This window comes from Drosophila hydei, unplaced genomic scaffold, assembly GCF_003285905.1.
Source record: "Drosophila hydei strain 15085-1641.00,03,60 unplaced genomic scaffold, DhydRS2 tig00008121-arrow-pilon, whole genome shotgun sequence".
Taxonomy (NCBI): domain Eukaryota; kingdom Metazoa; phylum Arthropoda; class Insecta; order Diptera; family Drosophilidae; genus Drosophila; species Drosophila hydei.
In genome coordinates, this window is record NW_022045832.1 from 805,001 (window position 1) to 825,877 (window position 20,877).

The window sequence follows — 20,877 nt, forward strand, 5'->3', positions numbered from 1 at the left end:
TTGTCAGAGTGATGGTGTTGACGGTGTTGACGGCGCTGCTGTTGCCACTGCTGCTAATGGTGGTTGTGGTGGTGTTGTTGCTACCAATTATGCTGTGGCCTATGTTGTTAATGTTGCTTATGGTATTGCTGATGATATTGCCATTGTTAATGCTGTTGCTGCCATTGCTTATGCTGTTGAGCGTGTCCTGCTTTTTGGTGTTGCGGCGCACAGCAGGTTTGCGTCGCGGCTTCACCGCTGCCGTCGTTGCAGCAGTTGTTGAGCTTAGCGTAGCCGCTGTTGTTGTTGTCGTGGGTGTGGCCAACGTTATGCTTGCCGCAATGGGCGCCGGTTGCAGCGTGACATTGCCAATGGTTTGCGACTGTGTTCCCAGGCTGAAGCTAATTGTTGGCGCCGGCGTTGTGCTTTGTATGCTAGTGCAAATTTTGGCACCAGCCGCAGCTGCCGCAGCCGCAGCGGCTGCTTGCTGGGCGAGATGCTGTTGTGCCTGGCGCTGTATCTCCTCGGCTGTGGGTAAGCGCGGCGTTGACAGCGTGTACGGTGGTAGAGTTGATCCAGTGGCAGCGGCCGCTGCAGCCGCGCCATCGCTTGGATCAATCTTAATGAGGATATTTGGTATTTCGGTGGCTTCGTTGACCGGCGCTGGTGCCGGTATGGTCAGCGTAAAGGGCAGCCCATCGCTGCCGTTTTGGCTCGGTATGGAGATCATGATATCGTTGGAGCTGGGCGCCGTTGTTGCATTGACTGCCGCGCCCGCTGCTCCGTTGCTTAAAGGCGGTGGTGGTGGTGGCAGTGATTCCTCAATATGGTGATGGTGGCCGCTGCTGTTGTTGCCGCTAGTGCTGCTGCTGCTGCTATTGGATGCAGCTGCTACAGCTGATGCAGTGTTTGTAACGGCATCCATGCCATAGTCCTCATCGTCATCATCATCCTCCGTGATGCCGCAGAACTTCATCACATCGCCGAGATCTAGTTTGCCATTGCTGGCGCGTTGGATATGCGTAGGCGGCGGCGATGGCGACTTCAACCGCGCCACCTGCGTCGGAGCTTGCGGCGTGGGTGTTCGTGCTAGCGTCGGCGCTGGCGAAGTTGTGAGCGTGGACGTGGCAGGTATAGCAATCTTTTGCTGAGCTGTTGCCATCGTAGCCGCCGGTGGTTTCTTTTTGCGCGGTCGAGGCTTCTTCTTGGGCTCCGCCGTGTGTTGCTGCTGCTGTTGTTGCTGTTGCTGCGCCTGCTGCACCTGCGTCTGTGTCTGTTGCAGTTGCTGCTGCAGCTGCTGTATTTGCGCCTGCTGTTGCTGCTGCTGTTGTTGCTGCAGCTGTATGGTGGCCATGGCCGCCTGCTGCTGTGCCGTTGGCTGGCGCAGGGGCTCCGGTGTAACAGCCAGGGGCACATGCGCTGGTGAGGATTGAGCAAAGAGCTCCGCGGAACTGTTGCCGCTGCCACTGGCGGCTGCCGTCGTTGTCGACTGCTGTGGCGGTTGCGGAGTCTGGAAGGCAGTGGCAATCTGCTGCAGATGGGCGCCATTCAACTGATTTAGATTGATGGTAGCACCGCCAAGGGTTTGCTGCAGCTGCGATATCGCCGCCAGACCATTGGGCATTTGAATCTGAGCAATGCCATTGCTATTGGCAGCAGCTGCTGCAGCCAGCTGCAGGTTCTGCAGCTGAGCCGCAACGCTCTGGCCCAGCAATTGGGTATTAATGGTGGCCGTTGTGGTAAACGGCTGAGATCGTGGCGTTTGCGCTGCCAGCGCCGCATGCAAGCCGCTGAGCTGTGTGCCGGTCTTGATGGCACTTTGGAATTGGCCAGCGGCAGCTGTCTGCTGGATGAGGTTGCCCTGCGAAGATACTATAAATGTCGGGGTGGCGGCTGCCAGCTGCATGGTGGCGCCATTGGTGCCCACAATGCGTAGCAATTGCTGCTGTGCTGGCTGTTGCAGTTGCGGCTGTCCGCGCGAGTTCTGTATAACTAGAGAGGACGTGGCAGCCAGCTGCGGCGTGGGTGGACGCAATATGAGCTGCACACCCTGCGGGTTCTGCTGGACCAACACGGGCATCTGATTGAGCAGCAATTGCTGTGGCTGTGCTGCTGTTGCAGGCAGCAAAATTTGCTGCTGCTGCTGGTTGTTGGCATTGCTGGACGCAGCACTGAGCTGCGCCTGTTGCGGCTGAGGCGACTGCGAGATCTGAGGCAATTGTGAATTGTTATTGCTGATAATTTTGTTCTTCGACAGCTGCTGCATCGACTGAGACGCCAGTTCCTGCTGCGGCTTAGGCAGTATCTGTTGTGGCGCCTTGCTAGCCTTAGTGTTCACAGTAGACAACGCAATGCCTGCATTGCTGGTAAAACGTTGTTGTTGCTGCTGCTGCTGCTGCTGTTGTTGTTGTTGCTGTTGCTGCTGCTGCTGCTGCTGCTGTTGCTGCTGTTGCTGTTGTTGTTGATGCTGCTGCTGTTGTTGCTGCTGCTGTTGCTGCTGCTGTTGTTGCTGCTGCTGTTGCTGCTGCTGCTGCTGATGTTGCTGCTGCTGCTGCTGTTGCAAATGTTGCTGCTGCAATGTCGCCTGCTGGGTGGTGGCTATGATCTGACCCTGAGGACCCTGAATGAACTGGAAAACTTGCTGCGGCGCCTGCTGCTGCTGCGGCCCGCTGGTGATTGTGAACTGCTGCGGCAGCATCTGTACGGCCTGAGGCTGTGGCGTTGGCGGCTTGATGGCCGCAGCAGCAATTGCGTTGCTGGGACTGGGTATGGGACTGTCTGCTATCAGCGGACTACTGCTCTGGTATTGCTGGAACTGCGCCTGCTGCTGTTGTTGATGCTGCTGTTGGCTCAGCACCGAATTGGCGCCCTTTTTCGCTTGACCTTTTGGGCTACTAGCCACATTTGCTGTCGTAAACGAAATGGGCGTGCTGATTGCCGTTGCATTCGGTTGCCCATAGCCGCCGGCAACTGTCGAACAGATCGAGGTGGGCGCCGCTGCGTTGGTGCTAAAGATTTGCTGCTGCAGCTGCTGCTGCTGCTGATGTTGCAGTTGCTGCTGCTGTAGCTGTTGTTGCTGCTGCTGCTGACCAGTCCGCTTGTTGCCCTTCTAGAAAAATGTTAAAATCCATTTAGTAAACATTGCCAATTCTCCAATTAATTATGTCTAAATTATTAGTTAAGCTCGAGCCATTTAATAACAGTATTAAGATCAAGTAACAATGTTTAATATCAGCGGTAGCTACATCAAATTAAAAGTATTATTTTCTCTTAGTAATATTAATGATTCAAAATTGAAAACAAAGAAAATTTCAAATTAAATTTGGGAACAGAAAAAATCAACTTTTATATCACTAAGTTTTAGGATGACAAATTCAAAGTTATTAATCAGCTAATTGGTTAAGCTCGCGCTTCACGTAAGCGCAGTGCATTAGTTTTGTTATGGTATTTGTTAAAGCACTAATACTGCGGTTCCACTGGCAGCTATCAGTGTTCCATTTTGATAGGGATCTTATCTTATCGGGCAAGCAGTGCAACTCAATTAAATCTACCTTGTTCAGTTGTATATTATTGGAGCCGACAAGCGTGGCGTTCAACTCAGTGCCGATTGCATTATTGTGTCCACCGGCTGCGGCAGCGGCGGCGGCGGCGGCAATGAGCCCGCCAGCTGTCACGCCGATGACGGTCGTGGCAGCGGCCGGCGACTGTGAGGGACTCGGCTGAAAGACAACGGTGCCGGCGTTGGGACTGCCATTTGTGAACTGATGTATGGATTGCCGCCTGCCAGGCGTCGCCGCCTTGCGCTCCTGCAAAAGGATCAGATAATTAATATGATGCCATGTAAATACAGATAAGCAGGCAACCGAGATTGGACTTACGTGTTCCTGTGGATTGCTGTTGGCGTTTAATGCGTTGCCACCGGCTACGAGCACCACATCCTGTGGGAATGGCGATAGCGATGGTGACGGTTGCAGGCGTGGACTAGCTGAGATCGATGGCGATGGACTGGGCGTCAGAAACGGACCCGGAGGAGACAATATTCCTGCAAAGGCACAAACGCAAACACAATAAAGAATTATTACACACTAAGTATATATATAAACATATACAGATATATATATATGTATATCTGAATGTACATAAGAAATAAGTGCACTTATTCATTGTACTTTATTGGGCCACCATTGACCCACTAATGTCAGGGTCCAGGCGTGTTTATTGGCCGACTGAGTATCGGGTAACCGAGGGGACGCAAGCGCTCCGTAATGAACACCAAGCCATGGTATAAACATCGACAACCATTTGGGGGCAGCAATCTTGTACGTGACCAAAGCGCAACTGAATACATCAGATACAAGCGAACGACACACACAGAAAACAAGCAACAGAGTATCTCGTAGCTACACACACTCTCGCCCCCCATACTCACGCACACACACACACACACATCTACTTGTATAAGTGGGTAAAATTGCGCGCCATTTCAAAGTTGTTTATTTTGAAGCTGGAACGCTTCAATTTGCCGCCGGCTGTGCCATCACTCGGATCCCACTCTTGCCCCGTTCAACAGTTGACGTTGCCGTTGCTGTTGCCGTTTGCTGCTGGCTGCCTTTGTGCATACAAAACGAGGCAACTTAACACATTTCGAGGCACCAACTACCCGACTCAGCGGCTGCCAGTGCGTCAATACATTCACATATATTTTTGTACCGCGCTGCGCGATTCCAACAGAAACAAAAACAGAAACAAAAGCCAAAACCAGTTTCATTAGTGCTTAAAAAAGTTCTTTGCACTTCTTCCTTTGCACTCTTATTTTTATCGATACCCTGTTGACCAAGTTTTAAGAGTATAATTAGGTTTAAGTATGAAGCAATATTAAATATGATTTGTTAACATAAATCTTCAATCAATACATGAAAATCACATAGAAAGGCGCTACTTTCAGTAGTCAGAGAAAGCTGCAGCTGAAGCAAGTAAAAGACCGAATGAAGTAAATAAAATAAAGAAAGGCAGTAAGTAACAGGAAGCGAAGCATAGAAAGAGTCTAACGAAACCGTAGATAACAATACTTAGGGTATACCAGAGTTCCACTCTTAAATGCAAGATGATGCCTAATGAGCCTTGTTATAAGAATATCAGGCAACATAACACAGATGTATCTATGCTATGTTGTATCTCTAGACAAAGAACATTCTCATTCTATTCTAATCCTTATTGAGTTGATGAAGTACTTCGTTAGAATAACAGGAAAATTAACCTAAAATTGATATTCGATGAGTAACTAATAAAGTAGAAACATTGCTGTTGGCACTAAGTGTAGCAGTCAGTGTCAAAAACAAGTTGCGCGGTGCACGTGCTGCCACTTATTGAAATCTGTTTTAAAAATATGTAACTAGTGGGCGTCGTGCCTGAAGTAGTTTTTCAATTAAAAGTTAAACTTTGTTTTTGTTTTTGCTGTTGCTGCCGCTGCTGCTGCTGTTGAGCACATTGTTGCTGTTGATGTTGCTCTTGTGGCAGCTACTTTTCTATATATATATATTGTTTAGAAAATGAAATGAAAAATCAACAACAAAGAGGCGAAAAATTTACATAATACCACCATGGATTGTCCTGTTACACCTACTGAGCGACATGCAGTAGGCAGGCGGCAGAAGGCAGCATTCATTTGCATAGGGCAAAACTGTAGCTAGCGAGCTTAAGAGGCCAACAACGGATGGAAGAGCCAGGGCGGTACGGTCGGGCGGCAGACACAAAGAACGCAACGGGCAAAAAAATAAAGTGAAATGAGGAATTACGGATGGGGCGGCAACAGAATAACACAGCAAGCAGCATAGCGAAGGCGTAGGATAAACGAGCATAAGCATCAAAGAAGCTGCCATCATCTCCTACGTTGCCGCCGCTCGAGACGTTGGCAGCGATTGGAATTGAAGCATGAGACGACGCCAAAGCCAGGACCCCCCGTCTCTCCCGCTCACACATACAGATGTAGGTTTGAGTATGAGTGCGTTGATGTGTTTGAGTGTGTAGCCATTGCCGCCATTATCGACAGCAAAACAAAGCCTAAGAAGAATTTAACAAGCACAACTGCCGACCGTTTACAGCTGCCCAGAGCTAGCAGCGGGAGACGTCGTCTTTCACATCATTCAAGAAGTACATACACACACCCATCTACATGAGAGCTCACTGTGAAATTGTCCTGGCAACGTTGAGAGTTTCATATTTTTAGGCACTGGGTACAATCATTTTCGTCGGAGCCAAAGCTCAAGACGTCGATGTTGGCATCCAGACGTGATGACTGTGCAGCAGAGCGTGGCGGGGATGCAGGAGGCACATGGGATTGGCAAGGCAAGCAGCTGAAGGTACTGAAGGTTGCCAGCAGCAACGTAAATCAAAAGCCGCGCCGCGTGTGCTCTCAATAACAATAAGTATGCAAAGGGGGAGGATGGATATCTAAATACGAATACAAAGTACTTCTAGATGAATGCCTCAACGTTTGTTAGACATCCAACAAACTGTATCGAATTGAGCTCCATCTTGAAAAGGGCAATTTTCCAATATACCCCACGATATCCAATCAATTACTGTTTAACATATCATTAATCAGAAATTCAACTACAATTTGATCAATTTGTAATTAGGAGTTCTGAAACAGAATTTCAATAATCAAATAAAGCAGTCTCTATAAAAAAATCAAAATTTGATCATGCTTTAAACTCAATTCAGTTTATAACTCCACAAAAGTCTCTGTATATTAAGTAATAACTCAATTTCATGGCATATTCTCATATTCCATGTGTCAAGTAATTTGATTTAAGTTAAAATTCAGCATTGCATTTCTTCTATTTGTTGTTAGCCAGCCAAAGAGCCATTCAGCATTCGGACAGACTGATGGAAGCATACATACATATACATATATATTATACACATAAACAGTACGTAAAAAAGTACATAAGCAGAAATTAATGTGTATTTGAGAGTGTGTGGCACATGGACTGAAAAGTGGAGTTGTTCATGGTAAGCAAAACCACAAACGCAAAAACTAAGATATACAATATTTTTTGTAAGTAGCAAATGTGAAACTATTTTATTAATGTCGGACCTTAGTTACCCTGAAACGTCCATCCAATTAATATTGTACATCATCAAATAAATATATGCGAAAAACATATCAATTTATATTCGAATTTGATTCGCTCTCAATTTGATTCACAATTTTAGTATTTTACTTTCTTTTTTTTCTGAAATCTAATATAAATTATGAATTTAAAAGTGTATGAAATTATACGGCATTTGCAACAATTTCATAGATACATTGTACACAATTTTTTGTGAAGGGTATACAAAAAAGGCAAAGCAAAAGCCGAGTCAAAGATATGCACTTGATATGCACGTAGAGATGCTCGAAAGTTTGGCTAGCCGAGACGCAGATGAACGCACGGATAGACGAGGAACGGTTGCACGGATGGTTGGATAGATGGATGGATGGATGGATGGATGGATGGTTGGTTGGTTGGCTGGTTGGTTGCCTGGTTGGTTGGTTGGGTGGATGGTAGTTAACTGACTGCCCGATGCATGCCTGCCTCTCTGCCCGGCCATCTACTTGAGTGTCTGGCGAGAACAGAGAATGACGCCGGGTCGGGCTCGGAGGCAGGGCCAGATGTTGCCACATTATTTTGCATTTTGTGCAGAAGCATAAAAACTGAACCGAGCACACTTTGGGGCTGGGAGGCAAAAACACAGTCAAACGGCGGCTACCCGCGCAGCAAGATGAATCCTATTTACGAGGCACCACTCACTGACTGACTGACGCTGCACAACAGTCACTGAGTGTGCATCTGTGTGTGTGTCTCTCTGTGTGTGTGTGTGTGAGTGCGGTGCATTTGCTCGAGTATCTGAAAGTTTGTTCTCTGTGCGCCGCGCTTTGCTGCCTGTCAAAGTCAGTAAAAATTTTGTTGGCACAAAAAAAAAGTAAAGCGAACGAAAAACAAAATCGGAAAGGGAAAGAGGAAGAAGCAACACAAAAAATGGTAAAGATTCAAAGGTAATGGAAAGTGTAGTGCGAGTAGTTTTTGCGCCCGCGTTCGCAGCAGTCAGAACTGTCGACTGCCGACTGACGACTGTGCTCACAATCCGGGCATAAAGTCTATCCTTTGGTCCTGCTGGTTGGGCGGCAGTTGATGCCTTCAAGGCATTTGGCTTGTTAAGCAGCATAATTGAATTAAGCTAAATGCGGCATAGCGAGCCAAGCCAACTAAACTGAAACTGCAAAAAGTATTTGAAGTAGACAGACGCAGCTACAAACTCTGATACAGACACGCATATAACCTGAATGAAATATACAACTTTGTAGCTTGTCGCGAAAATGTTTGTCTATAACAAAAATATCCTGCAATTGGGTCTTCCACTCGTTTAATTATGCATTATTACTCTGAATCTTTTAACAAACAGCATAAATAAATCAAAAGCTTTTACAATGATTTACATTTTAACATTATAAGCGTTTTTATTATCGTAGAATGAATGTCTGCCCTTCAGCTTCAAAGCTCTAAATGACTTAATGCTTCGTATGTCATACAAAAAGTATTAAAAGGAAACATTAAGTCAATTGTTTAATTTCATTTAACATTTGAATCTAATTCATTTGGCCTTATATAATCTCATAATCTGTGTGTTTTTGTTATGGTTTAGTAGAATATATTTGCTTGGACAACTTTTCTAATAAAATTCATAAATGTCAAAACCAATTTTAGCCACAGTCGTGACACTGCAGGAACTCCAACTCAACCCGTTCGTCTATCCCAGATCCTGGGTCCCAGATCTGAATTTCAAAGAACATGCAGCAAAAAATTATTTATTTATATGCAAGTGCAAACACACACAGACACTTAGGATACTCGAGTTGCAAGAACGCCGTCGCTGCTGCCGTCGGCTGCTAATGGGAACAGCCATGGAGTTGGGCTACGGAAGGCCAGGGATAAAACGGGGAGCTGAGTCGGGCCTCTGGGTCCACCTTATAGCAACTGTGTTATGCTCTCGCATGTTTTATAGCTCTCTTTTGCTGTGTGTGCTTATGTGTCGCATCTTTGTTGTTTCGTTTATTTGGTTGACTGGCATAACCTCAGCCTCGCGGCTCCTCTACGACGACGACGACGGCAACTGCCCCTACAGCCTCCCGCCCCCGCCCCTGCCACTTCACTGACTCGTAAGTAGGAGCCGTTGTGTAGCACTCAACATGGCGTTGTGGAGCGCGACGTGGAAACGAAATTCTCTACCCGGCTGCTGTTTCTATTGTCACAGTCTGTAACAATAGCGAAACGAAGGAGCCACTGTCAGACTGTCGCATCGACCGTCCGACCAGCCGTGTGACAATTCGACCCCAAAAGGACCAAGCGCAGACCACGGCGACAGAGGCAAAATAGCAACAACAAGAAGTATCCAAGCAGAGCTCGCATTTTGTCATCCTGTACTCTCGCCGTACATATGAACTGTTGATGGTGTTATGGCGATATGTCGCTGACTACCGACTGGCGTCCATTGCCACAGTTCAAGTCTTTTCCCGCCCCCGCCCTCCCTACACCGCCCACGAACTTCATAAGAAGCAACCAACAACATACAAAAATGTTTGTGCAAAAACAATGCTCAGGCAGCAGGCATGGCATACAGGATACACTCCGTCGGGGAGAGGAGGAGGAGCAGGAGCAGCTGGACCGGGCAAGGGGGTATGTGCATAAAATAAGACAGCGTCTCCGTTCATTTGGCTAGGGAACGAGTCGGATAAAAATGAAATAAAAATCGATAAGTGTAGGCACGTTTGAACAGTCGCTCGCTCGTTCGCTCTGGATATGGTTGTGTATCGCATTCGATATAGCACTGGGCAACCGGCAACCAGCAAGTGAGTTGAATGGTGTAGAGAAGTTGCGTGAGACATTCTCCATAGCCCTGGCTTGTATATGCCCAGCCCCTGCGTACTTGGCCTGTTTGTCATTTCTTGGAAAAGTCAACGATGCCTTATTGGCTATTTTTGCAAATTCAGTGGAAATTATGGCTTACTGAAATGTGCTCATTTATTTTGAATGCTTGCTTAATAATGAATGTAAATTTTAAAGTAATTAGCTTGAACTCCGAATGAACTTTGATGGGTATGCGAAACTCATAGACATTAGTTAAGTGGTAAGTCAAACAAGCAAAGGGAGTTCCACAAATAAAACGATATATTACTCCCATTGATATATTATTTATTGCTAATTAGATACATTATGCTTGCTCTTTGATGATGGCAATAATGACGGAAAATATCAACGGAATGAGAAAGCAAGGATTATGCCGCACGCAAAGTGCATTTTATACCTGCCAATTTAACAAGCCAGACAAAAGGACGCCCAGCAGCAATCAGTCGCTGCAATTAAAAGTGGAGCCGCCCCCCTCACCTGACACTTGAACGCAACGCCCGACAGTGGCAACGAAAAGCAGGGCAACTGGAAGCCACTCGAGCCAAATAACTCATGTCTCGAGTGCTGTTGAAATGAGTTTGAGTTTCCATTTTTTGTGACCAGGTGAGTGGGCTGGCACACAAAGTGCGCCACGCTGGCTAGCCGGGACGTCGATGACACCGCATCATTATAATCATCATTATCATTAACAGTTTGAGCGCTCACACAAAGCGCAAAGCACGCAGCGCACAGCACAAAAACACTTCACATTTATTCATTCATTTATTCATTCATGCATTCATTCGCTCTTAGACGGCAGATTACCCTAATTACATTCAGTAATCGCTCAACTACCAAACATAAAAGCAAACTTCCCCATGGCAGAACTTTTGAATAAAGCTTAGCATATTTACAACATTTACTACAGAATTATTTCGTTTCAATTATTTCTATTTTGCCACAGGTGATAGATGGGCAAAACTTCTAATGGCAGCTATAAGGTTAATTAGCAGGTAATATATATAAATATATATTTATGGTTGGAAGATATGCGACCTACAATATAATATATTTAACGTAGATATCATTGATCAAATTTAAGTTAAAGTTGTTGCTGTTGCTTAGATTTGATTAGATAAGCTATGTAAATAGATGTTTATGTTGAATTTTTCATTTTTTCTCCTTTATTAAATATATATTCAATTATATCCATTCAAACAGCTTTCTGTGTTGTCCGCAACTAATAATCGCATTAGCTTATGGCATTTAATCAAACATTAAATGAAGTTCCCTTGCAATTAAGTTAACTATCTAAAGGCATCCAAGAAGATTCGTATCAATTTGAATCGCATATTCATCTCTCGTACTCGGTTATATCTATATCTGAACTCTTGGACGAATTGTTCCTAATGTAATTGAAATGGTGGCAGACAAAAGCCATTTGTGCATAGACATCGAAGTGAAGCGCCAATTGTATTTGCCTGCCTGGCGTCCGACAAACAACAAACAAACAAACAAACAAACTGGGCGTGCGGCAATCAAATTAATTTAGTTTATGCATTTTGCTCACCCGTTGACGAGTGCCATTGTGCGATGGCGCCCGTTAGGGTGTATACGAATTGTATATATTCGTGTCGTGCATATACATACAACAGTGAGTGTAAGGCGCATTAAATATGCATTCAATTACTATGGGAAAAGTGCCAACTGATGTTAACGGCCCGACAATAACCTCGGCTATTAGGACATTGTCAAAGGCAGAGCCGATGGCTAAAATGGACAGACTGTTTACAATTAATCAATACCCACGAACAACAACAAGTATAACACTTGCGTTGAGTCACCAATTGTGCTGACATCAAGAATTTGCCATGTCACGGCGCAAACAACAATATTACACATACGCCTCGTGGGACAGCCAAAAAAATTTTAAGCCACCTACCAAAGGTGCAATCTTACTGCCAAACAACTGCTTAAAACCACAAAGCAACCAACCACCAGCCCACAATCACAGCTGCGGCTACACACACCCACCCACATGCTTTTGTGCTCATGTCTGTGACGACGCGTCGTGCTATGCTGTTCACCTCTAAATAGCAACGTCATTAACACGTCACGTGTCATTTGAGAAAAATAAACAAGTGAAAGGCCCTCAGACGGCTGAACGATACTCTATAAATTAGTCTCATCAAGCTTATATGAAATCTAAAAGGGAGTAATTTGACTTGTCATCTGCCATATAAGGGAGCGTCAGATAACTTTTCGATTTTCATATATTTGTATATAAATAAAGAATAATCTTAATTGATTATGATTACAGCTAAATGGAATACTAATAATCAAAGTTTGACATATGGACAGAGAGACGAACCTTCACCAAGTCAAACATTTGCATTTGTCTTTTACATTTGCTAGCTAATTTATTATGCCATTTTTATTAATTTTTATTGCTTAGCGGCTGTCAAAGATAACAAAAAAACAACTGACTTACGACAGAAAACAATCACATGAAAGCAGTCGAGTTTTTGTTGTTGTTTTTTTTTTTTTCTTCCAGGCCATTACGTGTTGGCTGCCCAAATTGGTCAACAGCATTGACGCTTGTCACCTGCCTAACACACAGTTCACGCATTTAGTGTTCAGCTTTCCGCAGAGTCGTGCGGCTATTGTTTTGTCTATTTAGTGCTTGCCACATGTTTGTGGTCGCTGTAAGATTGCTTTACCATGGGCCTGGCATTGACAAGCAATTAGTTTTACAGCACTTTGACTGGAGGCAATATCTCAGAGTCGAAGTCGAGCTCAGTGCATTATAGAGAAACAGCTGCGAAGCGTTCACTTCTTTTAATAAATAGGTGTGAGAATCGATTAGGAAAATAATTAGTTTTGCTCCTTAATTAAGTTTTCGAGATAAGCAAATAGCGAAACAGTGCTTAAAGGTGATAAACTTTATAAATAATGTCCTAAGGCGTGAGCAGCCCTTCAAGCTACACGTATTTACCTACTTCATAGGTAAATAAATGGAAAATCAGTTTAGAAAAGCTTTTTTTCCCAATGCTCTTCACCTATTTTAACTGAGTTTAATTTAAAGTAATATCAAAGTCGAATAAAACTAAAGTTTACTAATGAATAAATTGAATAAATTATTATACAACTATTAAAATTTGCAAAAAGCCTTACTCATATACAATTCTATGAATTTGTTTGCTATTCCATAAATGCAAAAAGGAATATAAAATTTCAACTATGATCAATTAATCTGGATTTATAAATATTTTTCCAACACATTCATATGTATTTCGATATTATTTTCATATTTTTCATCAATTCGACTTTTTTACTCCCACTGCCAATTTCAGTTAAAATATAATATAGGCAAGCCATGCAAATGGCTTATCACATTCCAGCGAACAACAAAAACAACAACAATTTTGTATCCTGCTCAACACACACGTATACGTACATACACAACATCAACATTTTGTATCCTGCTCATCAAATAACTGCTTCATGACATCGATTTAATATGCCCATCAATTGTATACATTGCTGTCAATTCATAAATATGAAACCGGCGCCTGAAGCTCCATAAAAAAATGAAAAAAAAAACAAGGCAACAAGAATTAACGGTAAACCAACGCCGGACCAACAAGTCAAAATCATATTATGGAGCTCTCAAGGGACTAAAGCAACAATGACAAACAAAGTGTGAAGAAAGGCAAAATCGAAAACAACGACACGCACTTAAAAAGCAAAAGATACGAGGCAAAGAGCACAGCGACATCAAAGCACATGCACAGGTATCTCTGATGGATACAGGCGATGGACAGCCGCTAAAATACACGTACTTTGAGAGCTGAGCTTGCCTCACAAGCACACATATATTTATATATATTTCTGTAAGTGTGTTTGTGTGTGTATCGTTGCTAGATAGAATACCTACAGATACACATCCCACCAACGAGCAGGCAACAACAATATGTTAGAACGAAAAGAAAAATTGTATCTACATCTTATTTGTTTTGCTTTACTGCGATGGAAGCAAATGGAACCGAGCAAGACGAGAGCAGGGCAGTAAGTGGTGCAGGGGGGAACGAGGGGATTGGAGTGTGGGCAGGATGGGAGCAGCAGAGACTATGGGGTCACACGAGCGCGCATTTCTTCACAATTTACGTCGCCGTCGTCGTCATCGACGTTACTCTCGTTATAGTTGTTGTTGCCGTTGTACTTGGGCTATCTGTATCTAAATGTATGCTTGTATGTATGTGTGGGTTTGTGTGTGGCGCTATATTGACGTATCTGTGTGCTCCGAAAGACGTGCCAGCAGCTAACAGCAACAGCAACAACAACAACATTCGTAACAACAACAGCCAAACATCATTTACACGCGTGCTCTTTCTCACACGCACGTTGTTTATACTAAAAGCTGATGGTGCAAGGGAGCGCGGCTGTGTGTTTGTGTGTGTATGTGGGCGGGCATCTGTGAGATACTCACTAAATATTTGCGGATAAATGGTGAAAATTTTGACTGCTTTTTATGCACTGCACAAATATGAATAAATTTTATTGTTGGACACTTTTTATTTTCTCTTGATTTGTTTTATTTTTGCAAAGCTTTGGGGCTTTTGGACTAAGCTCTTTTTATGGTTTGTTTTGGACACTTTTTTTACATTTGCACTTGCACTTGCACTTGCACTTGCACTTGCTTTTGCTTTTGCACCTGCAGCTGCACTTGCACTTGCGTTCGCGCGCGCCTTTTAGGCCAATTAATTCATTAATTTGTGTTATCAAATGTGCTGTGACAATTCCCGACAGCACACAAACAACAAATATCTAAAAAACTTTATTGCTCAAATAAAACGACGACGAGGAAAAGTTGGCGGCAGGCGAGACGAGATGATACGACACATTCATTGCGACCCCGGCACGTACGTAAGACTAGTCGCGGCGAAATCGCACAAAACATTTTTATATCTCTACAATATCCTCGTCGATGTCCTCGTTGTGCTTCGCGTCGCAATCGTCGCCGTTGTCGACATCGTCATCGTTATCGTCGTCGTCGTCGTCGTCGTCGTCGTCGTTGTCGTCGTCGTCGTCGTAGTCGTCGTCGACGTTGTTGTTGCTTCGCGCGCGCCGCAAAGAATGAGAAGAAAAACTCAGCGCGCGACTCAAGCTGAAAAACAACACGAGCACGAAAAAATCATAAATGCGAGAGCAAACGGAGAGAGCGACTCGACGAGCGAACAAACGAAACACACGCACACACACACAACATACACATAAAAAAGAAGAATAAAGAAAAATCGAAACGAAACTAAACGTCAGCGATGCGGGCAGCGGACAGCGGACTAAGGTGGGAGGGCAGACGTGTGTGGTGCACCAAACACGTAAAATCACTTAGTACCTCGAAAGAGCGAAACACAACACAAGAGCACAAATCCAGAGCACCAACAACAACAGCGACAACGGCAATTGTGATGACCGGACAGCGTTGCCAGATTGAATTAACGGTCATATAATAAAACAGAATTTGCTAACAACTGCTACCAATAACAGGTGGTAGCTCTGTTTTGCATTTATGAGCGCCGTTTAATTAATTATCGGCATTTAAATTCATTTGATTTTCAACATTCTGTTAGACTTACGTGACAACAAGTGACATAGAGTGTGGGGCATCACTATTTACAACATTAAGTTGTAAATGTTCACATTTATTTACCTAAAAAGAGAAAATGCAAATTAGTTGAGAATTTGTTTATGTAGTGACAGAAACTAAATAGGTGTTAATAAGCCATACACATTTTTATGCTGATTACGTATGATAAACTATAATTAATTATTATATACACTGTAATTGGTATCGAGCTCCTTTTAGTCATCTAATTTGATCCAATAGATTTAGCTACAAATTGAATGATATGAAAAAGTTTTCCACTTTCTTACTCTAAGCCCTAAAGCCGTCGAAAACTGCGAACAATGCAAGTTCACGACTTCATAAATCAAAAATTTCATGCTGCCAAAAAAAAAAAAAAAAAAAAATCTGGCAACATTCCGAAGCACACTCACAGAATATGTCAAAAGTTAAAAGTAATCGTGTAAGTGGCCCAGGCAAAGACATCCAATAGACGCTCACACACACACAGTCAAGCAAAACAACAAAGGGAAAGTTAACAGGAAACTTGACGTTGCCGAAGCAGCTTAATTTTCATGATTTTTCCATTAACTAGAAACAAATAGACATGAAGCTCTTTTAGCTGACTTGATGTCATGCAGCGCCATCTATCGGCCAACAATGCTTGGCGTTATTTTTGAAAACGGTAACGGGGAATAAAGGTTGCCCAAAATACAAGCACGTGAATGCGAAACGTTGTAGTAAGGGTAATAATACGATATGAGACAGCTAAAAGCGAGAGCGCCAAAGTGTTTTTCAAGAGAGTCCACTCTCTCTCTGTCTCTCTCTCCGCCTCTCTCCGCTTTTGACTAAGAAGAGAGCGAGCTCAGGCGCACCAATACCACCACCACCAACATAGAGAAAGGATACAACAAAAAAACAACCCTCAATAAAACTTAAGCGAATAATACATGAATCAAAATATGTATGGATATGGATTGTTATAAAAATGGGGCACACAAATTAAAAGAGGGCAAAGCGAAGGAGGGGAAATGGCGCTGAAAAGGCATTGGGAAGTGTAGACGTCGAAAACCGAAATCTATAAGCTTTAGGTGGTAGTCTTTGTTACTAGAACTCATGTCTCGAACTACTTACATTTGAATAAAAAATATATTGCCTGTGGTAGAGGCGTGAAATGTGGTTCGGGAAGTTAGAGCTGCAGCGTCTGTTCGTAATTTGCATTCAGTTAACAACTAAACAACGGTACAAACAAATCATAAAGGAAAAGTGTTAAATAAACATGCACAAATAAACAAGGTGAAACCACTTTGGTACCTTATTGAAAACCTGTTAGTGCATCTCGGAAACACCACAGACCTATTGCCTCGATCCTCAACCTCAATCGTTTTGTTTATGCTCCTTACTTTTATGTTCTTCCTGTGCGTATGTGTGTGCATGTGGGTGTACGTAAGTGTATATGTGTTGTGTAAGTGATCAAAAATCAAACAAAATTCTCGTTTAAACGTTCGGCTGCTGTGTAAATATTTCAACGTAATTCAATCAAAATACAATTAACACATTTGCATGAGTGTGCGGTGTGTGTATATTTCGAATGCACAACGTATCTCTCTCGCAAGATAAACTATCACAGCTAAGTCAATAAAACAGACAGCATGAGATGGCACAAATGTAACAGCAGACAGACAAAATACACACCTTGATTTTATGACTGGTTGTTGTAGTCGTTACAGATTCGTTTGCTTATGAGATACAAATGTATCTCAATAAACGTATCTTTAGCATCGACAATAAAAGGAGCTAAACACAACTCACGTGAGACAGCGCACAAAGCGATGCCGAAAAAGTTGTTGACATCAACCACAACCAACTTCATCCTTGTGGTTGTTGCTGTGACACGAAAAAAAAAACGCATGCGGTGACAAACAAAATAAAAAGCATAAATAATTAATATCCCTGTGTGTGTATACTGTGAGCTACATAGCATTGCCATCGTTTTTTGTGCTTTTGACACTGGTTACACAGTGCGTATACGCAGCGAAGAGCGCGTCGCTTATCAAGCAGCAGACAGGCAGGCATGTAGTAGATGAGCAAACAGATTGACAAGGCCACAGTTTAGCTATTGAGTGCGCTGAGCAGAGCGATTAAATTAATTTTCAACGATCTGGTAACACCGATCCCAGACAACAAAAATTAGAATTTCACTTTGAATATCTACCATATCCTGTTTTCATTTGACGTTATTATGTAGTTTGCCCAAACACACACACATACATACACACTTTTGGAGAAAGAAACAGATAATGGTCAGTAATAACACAATACAAAACAAAAATGCCGATAAAACATACGGTAAAAGCCAACACAGTAAACCACTAAAATCATGAAAGCAAACAAAAAAATGCAAGCAGCAACAGCAGCAGAGCGAAACACGAAAATAACCGCAACAACAATAACAACAACAGCAATGGCAACGGCAACGGCAACAACAAGCGATGTAAATACAACTTTTGCTCTCACCGCTCTCATTCCAGTGGCGTTTGGCTCCTTCTTGCCCAGTGGAATGCAAATGCGAAAGCCGTGCAAACAATGAAACAACAACAAAATGGCGTTTAATTTCGCTCTGTGGGGCTATTGTTGTTGTTTTCGTTTTGATTTTATTTTTATTGCTGGCTGTGGTTGTTATTCTGTGCAGTCAATGACTAAACGTTTAGCGGCGACATTTTTCCAGACACGCACGTGTATGCGAGTGTGTGTGTTTAAGTGTGTGTATGTGTGAATATATGCTGCATTTGATGCACTCGAATTGAGCTGCCAACGACCAAATGCAGAGTGCCCAATTGTTGGAATCAGTACAAAGCCGCAATTCCGGCATCAGTTTTAGTTCCATTCATTCAGCTAAAACATTTGCCGCCCAAACAGTTTTACTGCGCGCTGCATTCGCAATTTTTGCCGCTAATAAGCGCAGGGCTATAAACGTATTAAAGAGGCGTGACTTTGCAGTACAGCCACAATTGCATGTTCATTGTTATTTTCAGCTATCTACATTTACTCGATTTTCACAATTTTCAAATGAAAATGGCCCTTTTTCTCGTTTATCAACAGGTCGTCAGGTATCTATTGAATTCATTAGTCATAATCATATCGAACGGAAAGCTCAACTCATGGAATGCAAGAAACTAATAAAGTTCATATTATTAATTTCAGAACTAAGTCTTCATATCTATAACTTAATTAAGACTCTTCTTATAACTGGCTTCGCCACTTGACGCCAACACCAACAACAACGTCAAGATAATCATATTTTTTTGTATATGCCTTGCGCATGGCAATTAATGCAAAACTTGCATTAAATCACATCACAAACGACGCCCAATAAAAAGATTCGTGCCGATTTGCTTTAATGAATTTGAACTGAAATTGCTGTGAAATTAAGATTTCCTACTTGAGCACAATTAAAATGAACTTCTAAAGAGGCAATAGTGTAAAAAAAGCGAGCTAAGCTAAGCTGACCCAAAGATGAAGGACTCTAGCCCCGCATACTCTGACAGTGGCAGCGGCAGCTGCTGCTCCAGCTGAGTGGCAACGTCAGCGCCAGACGTCAGTCAATTTGCTGGACTAATTGGCATACATACATCAGGGACCGAGTGACTGTGTGCACTTAAAACTCAATAAAAACTGTTATGCGTGCTTTCTGGCTGGCCATCATTTATTTATGTGGCATGCAACACATTTGCTTGTCAAGAGTGCTCTCAGCTCGAAGATATTTAATCTTATTAAAAATAAACACAAGGAGAAAATTATCGAAAGTTGATCGATATTAGTATATACATAAACATTTTTCTCCTCTTATGTAAGGTGAATTCTCTTTTATAATGAACAAAATTTGGATTTGTGAACATAATAAATATTATTAATATATATATATAATATTATATATAAATATATAATTAAATGCAAGTCATTTTTGTATCAAAACGTGCTTAATTTCCATACGCTTGTGATACTTCTCCACAAAAACAGTTGAAATTAAACCAATTGTAAACCATATCCGCATGATATTAAAAGAAAAAGAAACATATTTCCAACTTGTCCTCACTTCACATCAAAGGGAAAACTTTTCTTTTCAGCGCTTGTTGCAATTAATGAATTTTTCGTTCGGCTTTGTGAATTCCTATCTGCAGTAACATTAATTAAGTCCTCTGTGGACATGGCCCGAGGCAGACTCATACCAACTTATTGCCACCTTTCAATAGCGAATGTCTCCTGTTTGTCTGCCTGACCGACTGCCTGCTTGACTGTCTGACTGCTCTGGATACTCTGTGCTATTTATGCGCTGAATTGAATTGGAGTTGCGACGAGCGATGCACAATAAGCAACTACATATCTGGAATAAATATGCATATATGAGCTGCACCACACAACAAATAAATAAAGCAACAACAACAACATCAACAACTTCAACAATATTGGCACCGAGTTTACATTGAGATTCATATTGTGCCTGTTGGCATTTCTCTTGCAACTTTATGAGAGCAGAGATTCTCGACTTTCAGTTCACAATTTGTGTACAGATTTACACAATCTGATATATATATTTAAAAATATATATCCATATGTTATTTGAGTGTATGCAGTGTAAACATACTTTGATCTTTGACAAAGTTTTTTCCTGGGCAGCAAACGTTCAATGCGTATTAATTACATATTCGCACGTATGTATGTATGTATGTATGTATGGCTGTCTGTATGCAGCAAATAAAGTATATTTATATACACATATTTATAGACAAAACACTAAACTTATGTAAAGTATGTACCCAAAAGCTGGATTGATATAGATATTTGATAAATAAAGACTCTCGACATATGTGAGAAAGTTAGACTTCAGCAATGTTTTGCAAATTCAAATTTGATTTTCGATTTTAAGAGTTGGGAATTAAAAATAATAATAATAATATTAACACAGCAGCAACCAGGATATTGTCAACAAACATGTACTTTTCAAAGGACCTCTGAGCTCTACATAAGCATAACAATAACGACAACAAATTTGAATGGATGAAATGAGTACGTTGTGTTGTTGGTTCACATTCTTTGCAAGTTTTTAATTAATTTCGTTGCATTATGCAAAAAAAAAAAATACTCCGACAGCGCCAATGACAACGGCAGATACACATTGACGCCGAAGTCTTTGCCGCATTCCCTTTGAACGTTCAACAAGCGAATGAGCAGCGCGCATCAGCGAATTTAATCTAGTTTATTACGAAATTTTCATTAATATTTGCTCATCAAAAAGCATAATGAAATGCGTGAAAAAGCTGTGAATGAGCAGCGACAAATTCA

General features: G+C 42.4%; 1 protein-coding gene across 1 annotated transcript in view; it reads right to left on the reverse strand.

Moving 5' to 3' along the window:
- LOC111596255 overlaps nt 1-20,877 on the reverse strand; it is a 129,354-nt gene that overhangs the window by 7,575 nt on the left and 100,902 nt on the right. Inside the window, 3 exon segments of the mRNA XM_030224965.1 lie at nt 1-2,551; nt 2,801-2,828; nt 3,006-3,069. The exon segment at nt 1-2,551 is cut by the window's left edge and continues 842 nt beyond it. Coding sequence (XP_030080825.1) covers nt 1-2,551; nt 2,801-2,828; nt 3,006-3,069 — 2,643 coding nt within the window.